At 39.2% G+C, this 17,159-nt stretch overlaps 1 protein-coding gene across 10 annotated transcripts in view; it reads right to left on the bottom strand.

Annotated features, from left to right (window-relative positions):
* The window catches only part of RPS6KA6 (ribosomal protein S6 kinase A6), a 174,080-nt gene extending 157,677 nt beyond the window's left edge, over window positions 1-16,403 (bottom strand). For 5 of the 10 annotated variants that reach the window (XM_061135963.1, XM_061135968.1, XM_061135969.1 and 2 more), the window contains exon 1: window positions 14,260-14,369. In XM_061135963.1, the coding sequence (XP_060991946.1) occupies window positions 14,260-14,340 (81 nt within the window). In that variant the 5' untranslated portion in view covers window positions 14,341-14,369. Of the gene's footprint in view, window positions 1-14,259; window positions 14,370-14,557; window positions 14,656-16,033 lie in introns of those variants that run through there. The other 5 variants (XM_061135966.1, XM_061135967.1, XM_061135964.1 and 2 more) reach the window with 4 other exon arrangements.
* Window positions 16,404-17,159: the final 756 nt, after the last annotated feature.

Below are 17,159 nucleotides of genomic sequence, written 5' to 3'. Positions count from 1 at the left end.
AAAAGTATACACACACACACACACACACACACATCACAAAGAGTCAGACACAACTGAGCAACTGAACTGAACCTAAATATATATATATATATATATATATATATATATATATACACACACACACACACACATATATATATATATCCATGCATAAATGTCTTACTTGAAGAATCACAAACTGGAGAGAAGTGAAAAGTATCTTTGTATATTTTTACTATAACACACTTACTTTATCAGTTTCACTAATAGTCTTTTAGTTGGGCATGTCCAAAAATTAGTCTTTTTGTTTTGCTTTCCACATAGAAGGTTAATCTCCATCCTGAGTTTTAAACTATTAAACATTGTCAAAGGTTTATTACTAGTTATGGTCATTTCTCCAGTAGATTTATGCTTTTAATCTTTTAGATTGAACTTTATAGTCAACATACTACTTATAGAAAATTTGATAGCACCTGCAAAATTCATTTAAAATGATTTCTTTTGATCTTTCTGGCTTTCTAATTATACACAATCCTGTTGTTTTTTTTTTTACCCCAATAGGTTAGTCCTTTGAAACATTACCTACATAACCACTCACTGTCACTGCTTCACAGAAGGTTTAAGAAAGGGCAATTCTATTTTATACTGTTCATGGGATCCTCAAGGCAAAAATACTCAAGTAGTTTGCCATTCCCTTCTCCAGGAGTTTAAGCAGTTCAAGAAGCAATAGTTAGAACTGGTCATGGAACAACAGACTGGTTCCAAATAGGGAAAGGAGTATGTCAAGGCTATATATGGTCAACCTGCTTATTTAATTTATATGCAGAGTACATCATGTGAAATGCTGGATTTGATGAAACACAAGCTGGAATCAAGATTGCAGGGAAAATATAAAAAACGTTAGATATGCAGATGACACCACCCTTATGTCAGAAAGCAAAGAACTAAAGAGCCTCTTGATGAAAGTGAAAGAGGAGAGTGAAAAAGTTGGCTTAAAATTCAACATTCAGAAAACTAAGATCATGGCATCCAGTCCCATCACTTCATGGCAAATAGATGGAAAAACAATGGAAACAGTGACAGACTTTGTTTTTTTTTGGGGGGGGGGGCACAAAATCACTGCAAATGGTGGCTGCAGCCATGAATTAAAAGATGCTTGCTCCTTGGAAGAAAAGCTATGACCAAACTAGACAGCATATTAAAAAGCAGAGACATTACTTTGCAGACAAAGGTCCATACAGTTAAGGCTATGGTTTTTCCAGTAGTCATGTACAGATGTGAGAGTTGGACTATAAAGAAAGCTGAGCGCTGAAGAATTGATGCTTTTGAACTGTGGTGTTGAAAAAGGCTCTTGACAGTCCCTTGGACTGCAAGGAGATCCAACCAGTCCATCCTAAAAGACATCAGTCCTGAATATTCATTGTAAGGACTGATGTTGAAGCTGAAACTCCAATACTTTGCCCACCATATGTGAAGAACTGACTCATCTGAAAAGACCCTGATGCTGGGAAAGATTGAAGGCAGGAGGAGAAGGGGACAACAGAGAATGAGATGGCTGGATGGCATCACCGACTCAATGGACATGAGTCTGAGCAAGCTCCGAGAGTTGGTGATGGACAGAAAAGCCTGGCATGCTCCAGTCCATGGGTCACAAAGAGTCGGACACAACTGAGCGACTGAACTGAACTGAATTTTGTTTCAATATATCCGTTCAGATATATATATCTCTCTCCGTGTGTGTGTGTGTGTGTGTGTGTGTGTGTGTGTGTGTGTGTATGTGTGGCTGTAGCATACAGGCCTGTGGGATCTCAGTTCTCTGATCAGGGATCAAAAGCACAGCCTTAACCATTGGACCTCCAGGGAATTCCCCTAAAAGAGTTACCTTTTAAAGAGATTCTCTAACCCTATATGCAGGACAGAAAAAGAGACACAGATGTATAGAACAGATCTTTGGACACTGTGGAAGAAGGCGAGGGTGGGATGTTTAGAGAGAACAGCATCGAAACATGTATATTATCAAGTGTGAAACAGATCGCCAGCCCAGGTTGGATGCATGAGACAAGTGCTCAGGGCTGGTGCACAGGGAAGACCCGGAGGGATGGGATGCGGAGGGAGGTGGGAGGGGGGATCAGGATGGGGAACACATGTAAATCCATGGCTGATTCATGTCAATGTATGGCAAAAACCACTACAATACTGTAAAGTAATTACCTTCCAACTAATAAAAATTAATGAAAAAAATAAATAAAGAGACTCTCAGGATGAACAAGAGTATACTGCCTCTAAGTTACTGTATTAGTCATGTATTTAAAAACAATGATGAGACTCTGCTGGGCTTCCCAAGTGGGCACAGTCATAAAGAATCCACCTGCCAATGCAAAACATGCAAAAACGTGGGTTCAAACCCTGGATTGGGAAGATCCCCTGAAGAAGGAAATGGCAACCCACTCCAGTATTCTTGCCTGGGAAATCCCATGGACAGAGGAGTATGGCGAGCTACAGGCCATGGGGTCGCAGAGTTGGACACGACTAAGCATGCAGGCAGCCACAAGAGACTCTGTTCTAAAGTAAACTAGCTGGCAAAACACACTCATGTTCAAATCAAAGCATAAAATACAGAGTCCAAATTTAAGTATGAATCATCTCTGAAGTATTTACCATTTCAGGTTGCCTGTGTTTTTGAACATCAGCTCATCTTTATCAAAACTCAATGTTATAGCTTCCTTTTCCTTCTACCTTAACAGACACAGACTTCTATCCATAAACACTGTCCATCCCTCAATCACACTGTAAGCTCCCTGAGGAAAAGGATCATGTCTTGTGATTTTTTATAACCCCAGTATCTAGCGTATTATCCAGAACATAATTAATCCTGGAAAATTTTGTGGAATGGAATGACTGAATTTATAATCTGAAAGAATTAAATGTAAAAAATAACTTCAGTAGTAACTACCAGAGATTTTCCTTATTTCTTATTAACGTTCTTACTTGAAACATTTAAAAACTTTGAAACTTAAATTTCATAAACTATTTTCAGTAATCATTCTGTTTATGATTTATGACTCAATTTTAAATTCTAAAAGCCAAAAGAAATTCAATTCTTTCAAAATCATTTTAAAAATACACAGTTTGGGTCATTCATAAGATATTTTTCAAAATAAGTCTTTGTAAATTCTTGATATTTCATATATTCCATGGGAGTTACTTCAAATGTTCTTTTTTTTTTTCAGTTAGACTCCTAACCCTAAATTTTGTCAGCAGATTAGTACAAACAACTTTGCAAACGATATTCTAAAACCATTTGTCTAGGATGGATAAGGAAGATGCGGTACATATACACCATGGAATATTACTCACCCATTAAAAAGAATTTATTTGCATCAGTTCTAATGAGATGGATGAAACTGGAGCCCATTATACAGAGTGAAGTAAGCCAGAAAGATAAAGACCAATACAGTATACTAATGCATATATATGGAATTCAAAAAGATGGTAACGATAACCCTATATGCAAAGCAGAAAAAGAGACACAGGTGTATAGAACAGACTTTTAGACTCTGTGGGAGAAGGCGAGGGTGGGAGGTTTTGAGAGAACAGCATTGAAACAAGTATACTATCAAGGGTGAAAGATCACCAGCCCAGGTTGGATGCATGAGATAAGTGCTCAGGGCTGGTACACTGGGAAGACCCAGAGGGATGGGATGGAGAGGGAGGTGGGAGGGGGGATCGGGATGGGGAACACATGTAAATGCATGGCTGATTCATGTCAATGTATGACAAAAAACACTACAATAAAAAAAATAAAATAAAATAAATAAATAAAACCATTTGTCTAAATGGTGACACACAGGCTAAAATATTTTCTAACATTTTAAAGGACTGTTTTAAAAATATGCAATAGAGGTTATAAGAATCAACAAACTCTAAAATATTTATTTGGCTCTTAACAGAAAAAGTTTGCCACACCTTAATCTAAACTATCTAATTTTTTAGTAATTAGAAGCATAACATTTAAAAATGCACAAGAGTACCAAGTTGGCCATATTTCATACTACATGGTGGAGGAATAGGACAGACAGACCACTTTCTCCCCCACAATTTCATCAAAAGATCATTTGAATGCTGAGAAACTTCCACAAAACAACTTCTGAACAGTGGCGAGATGGTTGTCTGATGAGGCATTACAAATAGCTGAGAAAATAAGAGAAGCAAAAGGCAAAGGAGAAAAGGAAAGATATTCCCGATTGAATGCAGTGTTCCAAAGAATAGCAAGGAGAGATAAGAAAGCCTTCCTCAGTGATCAGTGCAAAGAAATAGAGGAAAACAATAGAATGAAAGACTAGAGATCTCTTCAAGAAAATTAGAGATACCAAGGCAACATTTCATGCAAAGATGGGCTCAATAAAGGACAGAAATGGTATGGACCTAACAGAAGCGGAAGATATTAAGAACAGGTGGCAAGAATACACAGAAGAACTACACAAGAAAGATCTTCATGACTCAGATAACCACGATGGTGTGGTCAATTACCTAGAACCAGACATCCTGGAATGTGAAGTCAAGTGGGCCTTAAGAAGCATCACTATGAGCAAAGCTAGTGGAGGTGATGGAATTCCAGTTGAGCTATTACAAATCCTAAAAGATGATGCTGTGAATGTGCTGCACTCAATATGTCAGCAAATCTGGAAAACTCAGCAGTGGCCACAGGACTGGAAAAGGTGTTTTCATTCCAATCCCAAAGAAAGGCAATGCCAAAGAATGCTCAAACTACCACACAATTGCACTCATCTCACATGCTAGTAAAGTAATGCTCAAAATTCTCCAAGGCTGGCTTCAACAATACATGAGCTGTGAACTTCCAGATGTTCAAGCTGGTTTTAGAAATGGCAGAGGAACCAGCGACCAAATTGCCAACATGTGCTGGATCATCGAACAAGCAAGAGAGTTTGAGAAAAACATCTATTTCTGCTTTATTGACTATGCCAAAGCCTTTGACTGTGTGGATCACAGTAAACTGTGGAAAATTCTTCAATAGATGGGAATCCCAGACCACCTGACCTGCCTCTTGAGAAATCTATATGCAGATCAGGAAGCAACAGTTAGAACTGGACATGGAACAACAGACTGGTTCCAAGTAGGAAAAGGAGTACATCAAGGCTGTATATTATCACCCTGCTTATTTAACTTGTATGCAGTGTACATCATGAGAAATTCTTGGCTGGATGAAGCACAAGCTGGAATCAAGATTGCCGGGAGAAATATCAATAACCTCAGATATGCAGATGACAGCACCCTTATGGCAGAAAGTGAGAATTAAAGAGCCTCTTGATGAAAGTGAAAGAGGAGAGTGAAATTTTTGGCTTATAGCTTAATATTCAGAAAACTAAGTTGAGGGCATCTGGTCCCATCACTTCATGGGAAATAGATAGGGAAACAATGGAAACAGTGATAGACTTTATTTTCTTGGGCTCCAAAACCACTGCAGAAGGTGACTGCAGCCATGAAATTAAAAGACGCTTGCTCCTTGGAAGAAAAGCTATGACCAACCTAGACAGCATATTAAAAAGCAGAGACATTACTTTGCCAACAAAGGTCTATCTAGTCAAAGCTATGGTTTTTTCAGTAGTCATGCATGGATGTGAGAGTTGGGCTATAAATAAATCTGAGCACCAAAAAATTGATGCTTTTCAACTGTGGTGTTGGAAGAGACTGCAAGGAGATATAACCAGTCCATCCTAAAGGAAATCAGTCCTGAGTATTCACTGGAAGGACTGATGCTAAAACTGAAAGACTTTGGCCACCTGATGGCAAGTGCCGACTTATCAGAAAAGATTCTGATGCTGGGAAAGATTGAAGGCGGGAGAAGAAGGTGATGACAGAGGGTGAGATGGTTGGATGGCATCACTGACACAATGGACATGAATTTCAGTAGCCTCCAACAGTTGGTGATGAACAGGGAAGCCTGGCGTGCTACAGTCCATGTGGTTGCAAGAGTTGGACACGACTGAGCCACTGAACTGAACTGAACCAAGTTGGCCTAGCAAAGAAAGAACAAACTAAATTATCTATCCTATGGTCTTATAACTGCTGCAGTACACACAGAATATTGCTTTCCCCTGATTATGTTCACAATTTCATAACACTCAACCTGTATTTTCAATTTACTTTTACTCCAACGTCCCCTATATCCTTGTAAGTTGAAAAAAAAAATGCCAGCAGAATGGATTATTTTCCATGCTTTTTGAAACCAATAATTTTACTAACAGAAACTTGTCATCTCCCTGAAGGCAGGAAGAAGAGTATGTTAGATTTTTAGATGCTATTAACTCTAATACCCCACTAATGGAACTTTTTGGAACTGGCATAATTCACCCAAATTTTTTTCAATATTTCACTTGTGCCATACTGTTACAAGTATTTAAAACAAATAAAGTCAAGTACACTGCTTTTTAAAACATAGAATCTAAAAATGTAAAATCTGAAACAATGATGATGACATTTTTGTTTCTCTCAAATTAAAAAGAGATGACTCTAAAGTTACCAAGTCTATTCAATTAGAATCAGTCTTCAAAGTAATACCCTAATTCAAGATCACTCTAAATCTTCAGATATATTATTTCTAGAAAAACAGTCATGCCATGGCCCTCTTAATAGTCTTTCTGCAACATAGAGCCCAATAGTTTAAATAAAAAGGCTGAAGTCAGCCCTATTGTTATCTAGACAAGTCCATTATTCCCAGAGACTGCTTACATGTACAGTATTTTAAAATTTGTCACATAAGGTATTACTGATCTTGCTATCCAGCTTTTGAACAATCTCGCTATGAAAATAATGAGGATAAACCTAATTTCAAAATTTTACTAGTTATTTTAGTATACACCTCAGAAAAGTTAGAGATGACATACACAAAATCAAACACTAGTAACTTGAAGGATAACTTGTTAACCCAGAAAACCAATCTGTAGACTCTGTATTATTTCAATGTCAAGAACTAAGAGACCCCAATTCAAAGGCAATTCATTAGGAAAAACGTTTCCTCTTCCATGCAGCAAAAATGACTGTAGAAGAGCACTAAATAAAAGCAAAAGGGACACATGCCTCCAAAGAATAATCCTCTTTAACTGCCATAATCCAATGCCAGGAGTAAGGAGAGGTACCTTAAGCAAAATAAGACACAAGTAGAATTCCCATACATACAGAGGCTCCACTCTTGACAGGTGATTTGAATAGGAGGAAATCTATTACTACCTTTTAAAACTATCAATATTTTTGAAAAGCAAAGGAGAAGGAGTTATCAGTGAACTTGTGAGTAATTTCACAGGAGTATGGAATTAGAACATTATTATCCCAGAAAAAATAAAATTTTTTAAAGTTTTCTATCAGCCAAAATTTGTTGGTTGTTGTGACATAATATACTGTCCCTTCCAACATTTCCTTGTGATTATGAAGAATGGGCAGATATACAGTTAGTTGGTTTTCAGCTTTCAAGGCAGAAACCCAGAACAATAAGCAAATGAATTCTATCCAGTAACTAACACAACAATCTACACATGCAGGCATTTAATGATCATTTGCTGAATAAATGCAAAATAACATTTAGAACCAATTAAAACCAATCTAAGTATCATCATGTTTTTAAAAGGACTGGTAGTTGGGAAAATGATAGGTTACTGTGAGTTGAACTAAGCATATCAATATTATATGTACATTAGAAGGTATCTGTGGAACATTTTAAAACTTTGGTCCAATGACAGTAAAGCAGCTTCCCTGGTTACTGTTCAGGCAGGAATTTGTTTACTCTCCTTGGTCGAAATCAGAGCTAATGACTTTAATGGTTCTAAATAGCTCCAAAATGTTCCGCATGCTAAGACACTGGTCATCTGGCTAGTCTAATGCGAACTACAACATATGCTTTGGAAAATTTTACTTTCAAAAGATACATGTATTGTGCGTAGTACAAATGAATGCACATTTTTACATGGCATGTATAAATACATGGTATTCTTTAGTAGTAATTCTCACTGTAGTAATTTCTTAGAGATATGAGATCCTTGTAATTTCATTAAAATACAACCTTGGGGAATCTGACACAAGTTTAAATTGCCCATTGGGTTATTTATCAGAATAAAAGAAGTCCTTTGTGTAGGACACCTAAATCTTATTTTGTTAAAAACAATAACTTTATTATTCACGTCAGATAGTATATGCAAAGAACAATTATTTTATTTACTTCTCAAAATAATCAGAGATAAACACATTAATTTCCATTTTATACACGAGGAAATTGAAGACCTTTATTCTTCTTCTGCACTTTTCTTAGAAATCAGTTGAGCCTATTTGAGTGTACTATTTCTGGATTCCCTATTCTGTTCCACTGATCTATGTGTTTATTCTTCCAATACCACACTGCCTTAATTTGTTATTACTGCCTTACTATCCTATATTGAGTGATTTCTTGCATTTTAGTTTTTTCAAAACTGTTTTAGATATTCTAGGTCCTATGCTTTTATATATGAAATTGAGAATTAACTTGTCTATGTCTACATAAAACCTTCTTGGATTTTATTGACCTTTATTTTGAGTAAACATAGCTATTCAATCAGCAGTTCTGATTTACTGATCTGATATGGTTGTCAACAACTTGTCTATGTCTTCTCATTTTCAATATAACCTTCATAAGGGGGAAAACAATATATACAGGGAAAAACATGAATTTAAAATTATCTCAGTTCAAATTCCAACTGTGCCTTCCACTGATTTTTGTCTTTCTCATCTGTTAAAAAGATACACCTTTTCATACCAAACTGTTTTGAAGAGTTAATAAAACTGAAAAGATAATACATGTTCAATAAATGTTGTTTCTTTCTCCCTTAAGAGATACATTTAAGATGGAATGGATTCCAATGTCTTTTTGAGTAAAAAATTTACATTAGGTGTTAAAATTACTACATATCCTCTTAAAGTCTGTCCCCAACCACTTTACAGGAAAGAGAGATAGGTCCCAAAGTAAGAATAATTATTTGTTGCCTTTGAAATTTTTGTTAGTGAAGGGATATTTTATTCACAATGGAGTCACTATCCCCTTATATAGTAGTAAGGTTTGCAGATTATTTAGCTTCCAAATTATAAGGTTAAAATAGGTCACTAAACCTTTTTTTCTCTTATAGAAAAGGAAATTTCTCAAATCTACACAGAAAGAGTATACAAGATACTTCAACTACTTCCTCTGCTCCCATCATATCTTAGAACAACAGAATAAAACATACAAAACACATAACTCACAGAAAATTTATTTTACAGCTAGTTGCTGGCTTAGGCATTGAAAGACACTTTTTTTCTTGTTGGATAATGAGAACTACATGACTATTTTTCCTTTTGGCATAGAGCTGTGGCTCTTTATCATTGGCTGTACATCACAATCACCTGGGAAATGATGCCCAGACACTCACCAGATTAGTTAAATATGAATCTCTGTGAGTTAAACACCATCATGGAAAGAAAATTGCTTTAATTCCCAGGCACCTCTGATCTATGCTGTTGTTATTTAGTCACTAAGCCATGTCTGACTCTTTTGAGACCCCATGGATTATAGCCCACCAGGCTCCTCTGTCCATGGGATTTCCCAGGCAACGATATTGGAGTGGGTTGCCATTTCCTTCTCCAGGGGATCTTCCTGACCCAGGGACTGAACCTCTGTTCCTTTCATTGGCAGGTGTATTCTTTACCACTGAGCCACCAGGGAAGCCCCATCAGTTGTACGATCAGAACTAAAAACGACCAGCCCATGGAAATCAAGGACAAATTTGAAATTCAACTATATTTTAAATATGTAGCAGACCTTTAGAGTATCTTATCTGTGTTCTAGTTCACCCTCCAACCCCATCCTCCATCCTTTCCACATACCTTCTATGCTGTTTCCTCTTATCCTGAATATCAAAATAATTTTTATTGGATCTTATCTCCTATAAACCATTTGAAATACTTTGTGAAATGAAGCAAGGAATAAACAAAACACACTCTCTCCCTCTCAATCTCTTTCTCTCTCTCTCTCACATACCAATACACACACACACACACACACACACACACACACACACACACACACACAGCAGGACCTACTTCAAATGTACAGATAAGTGTTAAAATCTAGCAGCAAAATCAGTTGTGTAGAATGCCTCCAGGGCAATTCAGAAAACATCTCTATTATCTACAAAAGCCAGTTTTAAACTTAGCCCTAAATCTCTCTCCAGGGACCTCCCTGGTGGTCCAGTGGTTAGGAATCTGCTTGCAAGTGCAAGAAGTGTGGGTTCAACCTCTGGTGTGGAATGGTCCCACATGCCATTGAGGAGCAACTGAGCCTGTGCTCTAGAGCTCACGAGCTGCAACTACTGAAGCCTGCACACCTAAAGCCAGTGCTCTACAACAAAAGAAGCCACTGCAGTGAGAAGCCTGAACACTACAACTAGAGAGTAGCCCCCACTCACAGCAACTAGAGAAAGCCCACAAGTAGCAAAGAAGACTCAGTGGAGCCAAAAATAAAATTAATTAAATCTCTTTTCAACTCCCTTCCCACCTAAAAACAAACCAAAAGAAAACAATATAGACAAAAAAAAAATAAAACCATCATCAAGAACAGTAAATTATCTTTGGAAATCACATAAATGTATAAACATTATACAGCAAATTTTGACAAAGTACTAAAAGTTAAGACCTCAAGATTCCAAGTACTTACCAGACTTTGAGAACTGCTGGCTAAAGATAATGACAGAATACACCAAGAGAGAAATTACAAGAACAGAAAAAAAAAATCTCATATTTCCCTCTCAAAATTATAGATGAGAGAGACTGAAAGGGGTGGTACTGAAACAATATGGATGGAAAAAGGAATAGAACCAAGTCAGGCTTTATTTTGTAATGGTGAGGTAATGATTACCTCTCTTGAAGAAAAAAATCAAGGTAGGGAAATACAGAGGCTCTGCCCTAAAGGAACTGACCTGAATATTTCCAGACCAGACTGGCTTAAAGTAAGATAGTCTTGGAAAAACTGGGAAGGCATCAGGGGTGGGTTGGGGTCAGTGCCCTGTTGGCCACTCCCCTCTTTCTAGTCCAAATAAACCTGGTGAGAGTATATAAGAAAAACAGATATCCCTGTTCTCTTTATTGCATTCTAGAAAAAAGCACCAGTCACTATTTTCAGCACAGCCCTCTGCACTCATGGGCTGCTATTTAAGATGAATACTGATAAAGCAAAAATTTCAGGCTAAAGCACTATTTTAAAAGTACTGAAAAACCTTTCAGCTAGTAATAAGCATATTCACCTTTAGAAGTAAAGATTTTAAGCATGCCAAGCATAGCCAGAAACCTTTAGAGTGGTGTGCTCTTGTTTAAGACACTACTGGGGCGGTGTTGTTTTAGCTTTCTATCTCCCTACGCTGCAAATATTTGTTTACCTTTATACTAGTCTAGTGGCTAACATAGACACTTTTACTGGCAAGCATGCACTAAATATCTGTTATATTGAATTAAGTCCTACCACAATACTTCTAATTTCTCTTACTCCCTAATATCTGATCAGTTGTTGAACTATTTTAACTCTGCAAGGTCTCTCCCTCAGTCTTCTCCTTTACACTGCCTTCTGTCTTTGTTAAAAAACTCACTATTACTTTCACTGATTAAAATTCCCCACCCTCAGTCTCTCCCCAACTCCAATCCATCCTACACGCTGCCATCAGCTATTGCCAGCACAGATCTGGTCATGCCATTCATGATCTCAAAAATCTTCAGTAGCTCCCATTTACAGAACACTGAAAACCTTTAAACTAACTTTAAAAGCCCCATACAATCTGGGCCTTGCCTACCTTTAGATGAATACCTCCTATCACACTATATTCCCATTCTCACATCATAGACTTATATCCTAGCCAATCATACTCCTCCTTCCTCCAAGAACACATCCATGCCTTTGCTTACACTGCCCTCATCCACCAGAAATAGGTGCCTTTAATCTGTGAAAATATTATCCACTCTCCAATGCCCTGCTCAAATTCTACCTCTTTCACAATGCCTTACTGAATCTATTTCCTAAACCACCACCACGGCCACCTCATTGTTGATGGTGTTATAGTATAATAGCAATTTCTGCATATGACTATCTTGCCCACCTGAATGTAAACCCATGGGGTTGAGGCGGGATTCAGGATGGTATATCTTTAGACATTTCACATTACAATGCTATGTACTGAACTGCCTTGTATCCAATAAACACTTCATGAACTGAAACAATTCCTACCATGACAAAAGTTCAGAATAAGAAAAATGTCAATGAAACATCTAGTTATAACAAATGATTTGCCTCTTCTTATCCCCCAAAGTGTTCCTAAATATAACTTTGTATTTCATCCTTAATCATCCTATCATTACAAATGTGATCAATATACTTAAATGAAATGATCTAGGAAGGAGATTTTATGAAAAACCACTCATAATAAGGAAAACTGGAGCTATGACTATGGCTATCTAAATACCAAGGTTTTAATATAGTAGACAATAATTCAGAATTTAGGGCAGAAAAAAGAGGTGACTGTGGGGAAAGAGAAGAAACTGGATACACACTATGTGCAAATCATTTTGCTAAGGAATTAAACACAGCAAAGTATTTAGTTTTTATATAACAGCTCTTGAAGACAGTTCTTCTCCCATTTAGAGATGAAGAAACTGAAGCTCAGAGAGGTTAGGTAACTTGCAGTGGAGCTAGTGTAAGTTGGAGGTGAAATTGGAACCTAGATTAAACTGGCCTCCAAAGCCCATGTTCTTTCCTCTATCACTACAGGGTCTTATGAAATTAATTAAAATTAGCAGTTTTTCCCAATCTGCCATATATCTGATGTCCTAGTTAAATTTTTAGAGTCAGTAGCTTTAGCCCCAAACTGTTTTAGCAATGAATTGTATTACTTTCAAAACTAACTTAAACAAAAGCAGTATGCTAAAAAATAATATAAAAGTACCAATAAATATTTAATATAATATGGTGATATAATGTACAATTTGAAAATTCTGTAACAAACTCCATCAGGAATCAAGTACTCTCTCACCAAAACACAAAATGCACGAACTGTGTACATGGCACTACTTCATGAAAAGTCCACTTTTCATGGCTATTCTTAATGACCTTTGTCCAGGGGTGACCAACACCCATCACACCTCCTAATTCTTACTTGAAACCTCTGACACATTTTCCCACAGGACAATTTTACAGTGATTAGGCTTTTCATCATTGTATCTCTTCCCTGATGCTGACGGAATTCAGGTAATAGCTAAAATTATGGCTGCCTGAGGGATAATATCCTTTAAAGTCCCTATTCCCAACAGACCTAATTGAGACAGTCCCTGCAAGAGCTCTCACAACCAAAGTTTCTTGCTTATCCTATTTTCCCCTCTCCCTCTCTTTCTCAGGAGCCAACAGAGCTGATATTTCCCCTTTCAGGCCCATTCTCCACCTCTCACTGGAACCAATCTAATTCTTGTTTGAAACCTCTGACACATTTCCCATTGAACAATGTTACAGTGATTAGACTCTTCATCATTACACCTCGTTACTGTGCACTGGTATAAAAACATAACTATCCTTAATAATATTTTTCCTGTGCAAAAACATGTTAAGAGGCTAAACAACCAATTATCACACTTCTGAATGATAATTCAAAGGTTAACAACTGCCCATGAAACAAGACAGCAAAAAATGTTGAAAAAGACTCCACAAAATATGATAGTGTATACAATCTTTAATTTTATCAGGATTTAACACACACAGAAATAGACATTAAAGTTTCCTTTAACATTAAAGTTAACAGATTCGTACTTACATTTTCTTTAAGGATTTCAACACATATTCAAAAAATATATTCTACAATGAAAGCACCCTTAGTCCTAAAAACTATCATGATTCAGGGCTGCAAAGCTCACATTCAATGGTTAACATTTCTAAAGCCAACATCAACAAACATGTAATTAAAATAAATAAAAATTCTGGGAAGTAAAAGTGTCTCCTTATCAAAAGAAAGCCATTATAAACAAACATCAATAACAACAACAACAACAACAACAAAAAACACAACCTCTTCTGAGTACTAAACAGGTCTAAGCAGGTCAGATATAGTGTTTAGTTTTCACCTAGAATATTTGTTTTAGAAAAAGTTTAATTAAGTCACTTGCAGGGTTAAATCTAACCAATCATAACTGTTTTAGACAAAGAAGGCAGAAATACTATCTTTACCACATTACCTTCACCTTTCGTTTTACTTCATAGGGATTAACAATTTCCACTCCAGTATTTTTCCAAATTGCTGAGGTAGAGAGACCCATTGTTAAATCTCTATAATACCTAAAACATACTGCAAACAATAAAAAAAAAAAAACCATATGCGGTAATTACAATTTAAAACATTTCTACATTCAAAGTTAACAAAAAATAATAGCAAGCATGCGAATGGTTCCCCCCTCCCATCCCAACCTTTTATCCAAGCATTTAACTGTTTTTATAAACCAGATGCCTAGAACTATAAGTCAAAAGATTACATACACAAATTAAACAAAATTCCTCTTCCCTTGAGTAATCTTCTAGAAAATTCTTGCAAGTATGAAACATTCCAAGAAGAAACAAACCCCTCTTCATTTATCCTGTTCTTAAGAGATGTAGAATATTAAAATGTATCTAGGAATTCCTTAGTGTACTGGTAAAATATTTCCTATAAATAGAGAGGGTTCAACTTTAGACTTCTTCCATATTTCCACTACATTTCTTATTAAATGTTATTCTGGCATGTAATTTTAACCCCAGTTCAGCTGGAAATTTGAAAAGAAAAAGAACAAATTAAACAGACAGCAATCCAAAGTATATTTTTAAGGATGAAGCAAGTACTTAAAAGACAAATCTGCACCTAGAGATGTGGAGGATTTCGAGTCCTACCTCAAAATATCCTACTGTGAATCAATTCGGCCTTCAAAATTTTAGGAGATCTGTAATCGTGATGGCCTCTACTGTACTACCAGGCTGTCAATCGATTAGGTTATCAGAAAAACATCCGACTTTCCCCCAAAATCTTGTTTTTGTGTTTAAACGCTGCCTGCTTCTAATAGTAACAACAAAAACAACAAAGCAACAATAATAAAAAAAAGAAAGAACCTGTGCACATCTGAGTTCTCACTGCACAGCTGACCAAAGCGTAACCAGAACAGTTTCGGAAGTAAGAAGAGCGGGAAGAGAGGCGAACCAAAATATTTTGGTTGAACCTCGCTGTCTTACCAAAGATTCCTCTCATAAGGGCTGGAGTTTACTTTGCCTGTTCTTTCACTGACCAACGGGGCGGGGACAGCAGTTGGGCAAAGGGAGAAGGGGCGGAAGAGGGCGGTAGAATTCAGGAGACCGCCAAGGAGGCTGCAGAACATCACCTGAGTGTAGATAAAGAAACCTTGCCTCCAGTTAATCTCCACTTAGGTTGTTACAAAGAACCATAACAAGCCACAAAGAAATGAGAAAAGTAACTAAGGAGCATTCATCCCTATGTGTAAATGTCCCCAGAGTTCGTCACCTTGCTGTTTCTGTTGCGCTGGGTTCCTAAAGCACCCGGTGTTCAATAGAAAGCTGGAGTCAGCAGCTGTCCCTCAAATTGGCAGCTAGCACACTTGGCGCAGCGGAGAAAGAGAGACATGTGGAGCCAGGCGCGGGCACCTGGCGTATCCCCCAGTTCCACTTCAGGTCGAAAAGTGAAGAAACTTAGTCACAACTCTGGCGTGGCCCGCAAGGCAGACACTCCCCCAGGCCAAGCCCGGCCCGGGCTGCACTTACTCCTGACTCCCGAGCCCGCCGCCCAATCCCCACCGGCTCCCAAGAGAAAGCGCGGTTCGGGCAGAGCGTGCTCCGCCGCCCCGCAGCCTCAAGGGGCCTGGCCTGGCACCTCGCTTCCCAGCCCCATGCCCCTTCTCTCCCGGGCACCCCAGCAACGGTCTTGAGAGGAGGAAGGGGGTGGCCCCAGCCCCTCTTAGCCACCACACTAACCTCGCCGCTGCTTGCGCTGCCGCCAAACACCTCCATTTCTTGGTCCCAGGGCTCGTCTTGAGGAGCGAACGGTAGCATCGCCCCTTCAGGAGCACTCGAACAGGAGCTGCCAACTGCCCGCGCGGCCGCGCATCCCGTTTTTGGAGCCTGCCTGCCACCGCGCCGCCGCCACCGCCGGGATCCCCAGCCTCGCCTTCAGCGACAGCTGCCTTCGCCGTGGGGTCCCTCAAAGACTCGGAGCGAGGGGTCGTCGCCACCGCAGGCTGCTGCTCCCCACAGAGAAGACAACTCTGTGCTGCCTCTCAAAGAGCTGCCGCTCGGTTTGTGCTCACCACTGCCGCCAACGCCGCGACAGTCGTTCGGCGGTGACTCCCCCCCGCCCCCCCGCCAGCTCCCAGCTCCCTCGGGCCCCCTCCCAGCTCTGTCAATATGGCGGCAGCGGCGGCGTTACCTGTGCAGCGCCTGGAACTCCCGACCGCGGCGGCACGGCAGCGTCACCCAAACGTCAATGGAGATTCCCCAGCCTAGGGTGAAGCTGGCGGGCGGGGGGGGCGGGGGGGGGTAGGGGACGGTCGGGGGGAGGGAGGCGGGGAGGTGTGAGGGATCGCGTGGTGGGGGTTGGGAGAGAGGGGAGGGGGGCTTACTGGGCGGGGAAGGCGGGAGAGACGTAGTAAAAGCCTCTGCTAGCTCCTCGGTAAACCTGCGCGCTCCACGGAGCATGCGCGGCACTGTTCACACATGCTCAGCAGGCCCTCGCAAGTCAACAGAGCAGCTTTGCCAGCAGGAGTCCCATAAAGGATTCAAGAGCTGGGGTCCCTCATGAGCATTTGGAGGAGTCAGTGTCAGAGGAGGACTCCAGGAATACCTGCTCTCAGGGCTTGCAAAAGCAGGTGCCCTATACACCGAGGCACGCCCATTTGGTATTTAGTGACAAATATTAAGGCAGGGGTTTTAGTCTATTATACATTAGCCTCGTAGAAGCTGGAGGCAGGAATAAAATCCGTTTAAAATAAAATAGTACAACTGCGCTCCCTAACTCCCCGCTCTCCTCTTGTCCTGCTTACGGTGTTGGTATTTCCGCTGGTTGTCTTCATACTATTGATGACACCCCGTGTTTCCAGTATTC

The sequence above is a fragment of the Dama dama genome, chromosome X (assembly GCF_033118175.1).
Source record: "Dama dama isolate Ldn47 chromosome X, ASM3311817v1, whole genome shotgun sequence".
NCBI classification, from domain to species: domain Eukaryota; kingdom Metazoa; phylum Chordata; class Mammalia; order Artiodactyla; family Cervidae; genus Dama; species Dama dama.
Note: the sequence above shows the minus strand (reverse complement) of the source record. Positions and strands in the feature narration are given on the sequence as shown.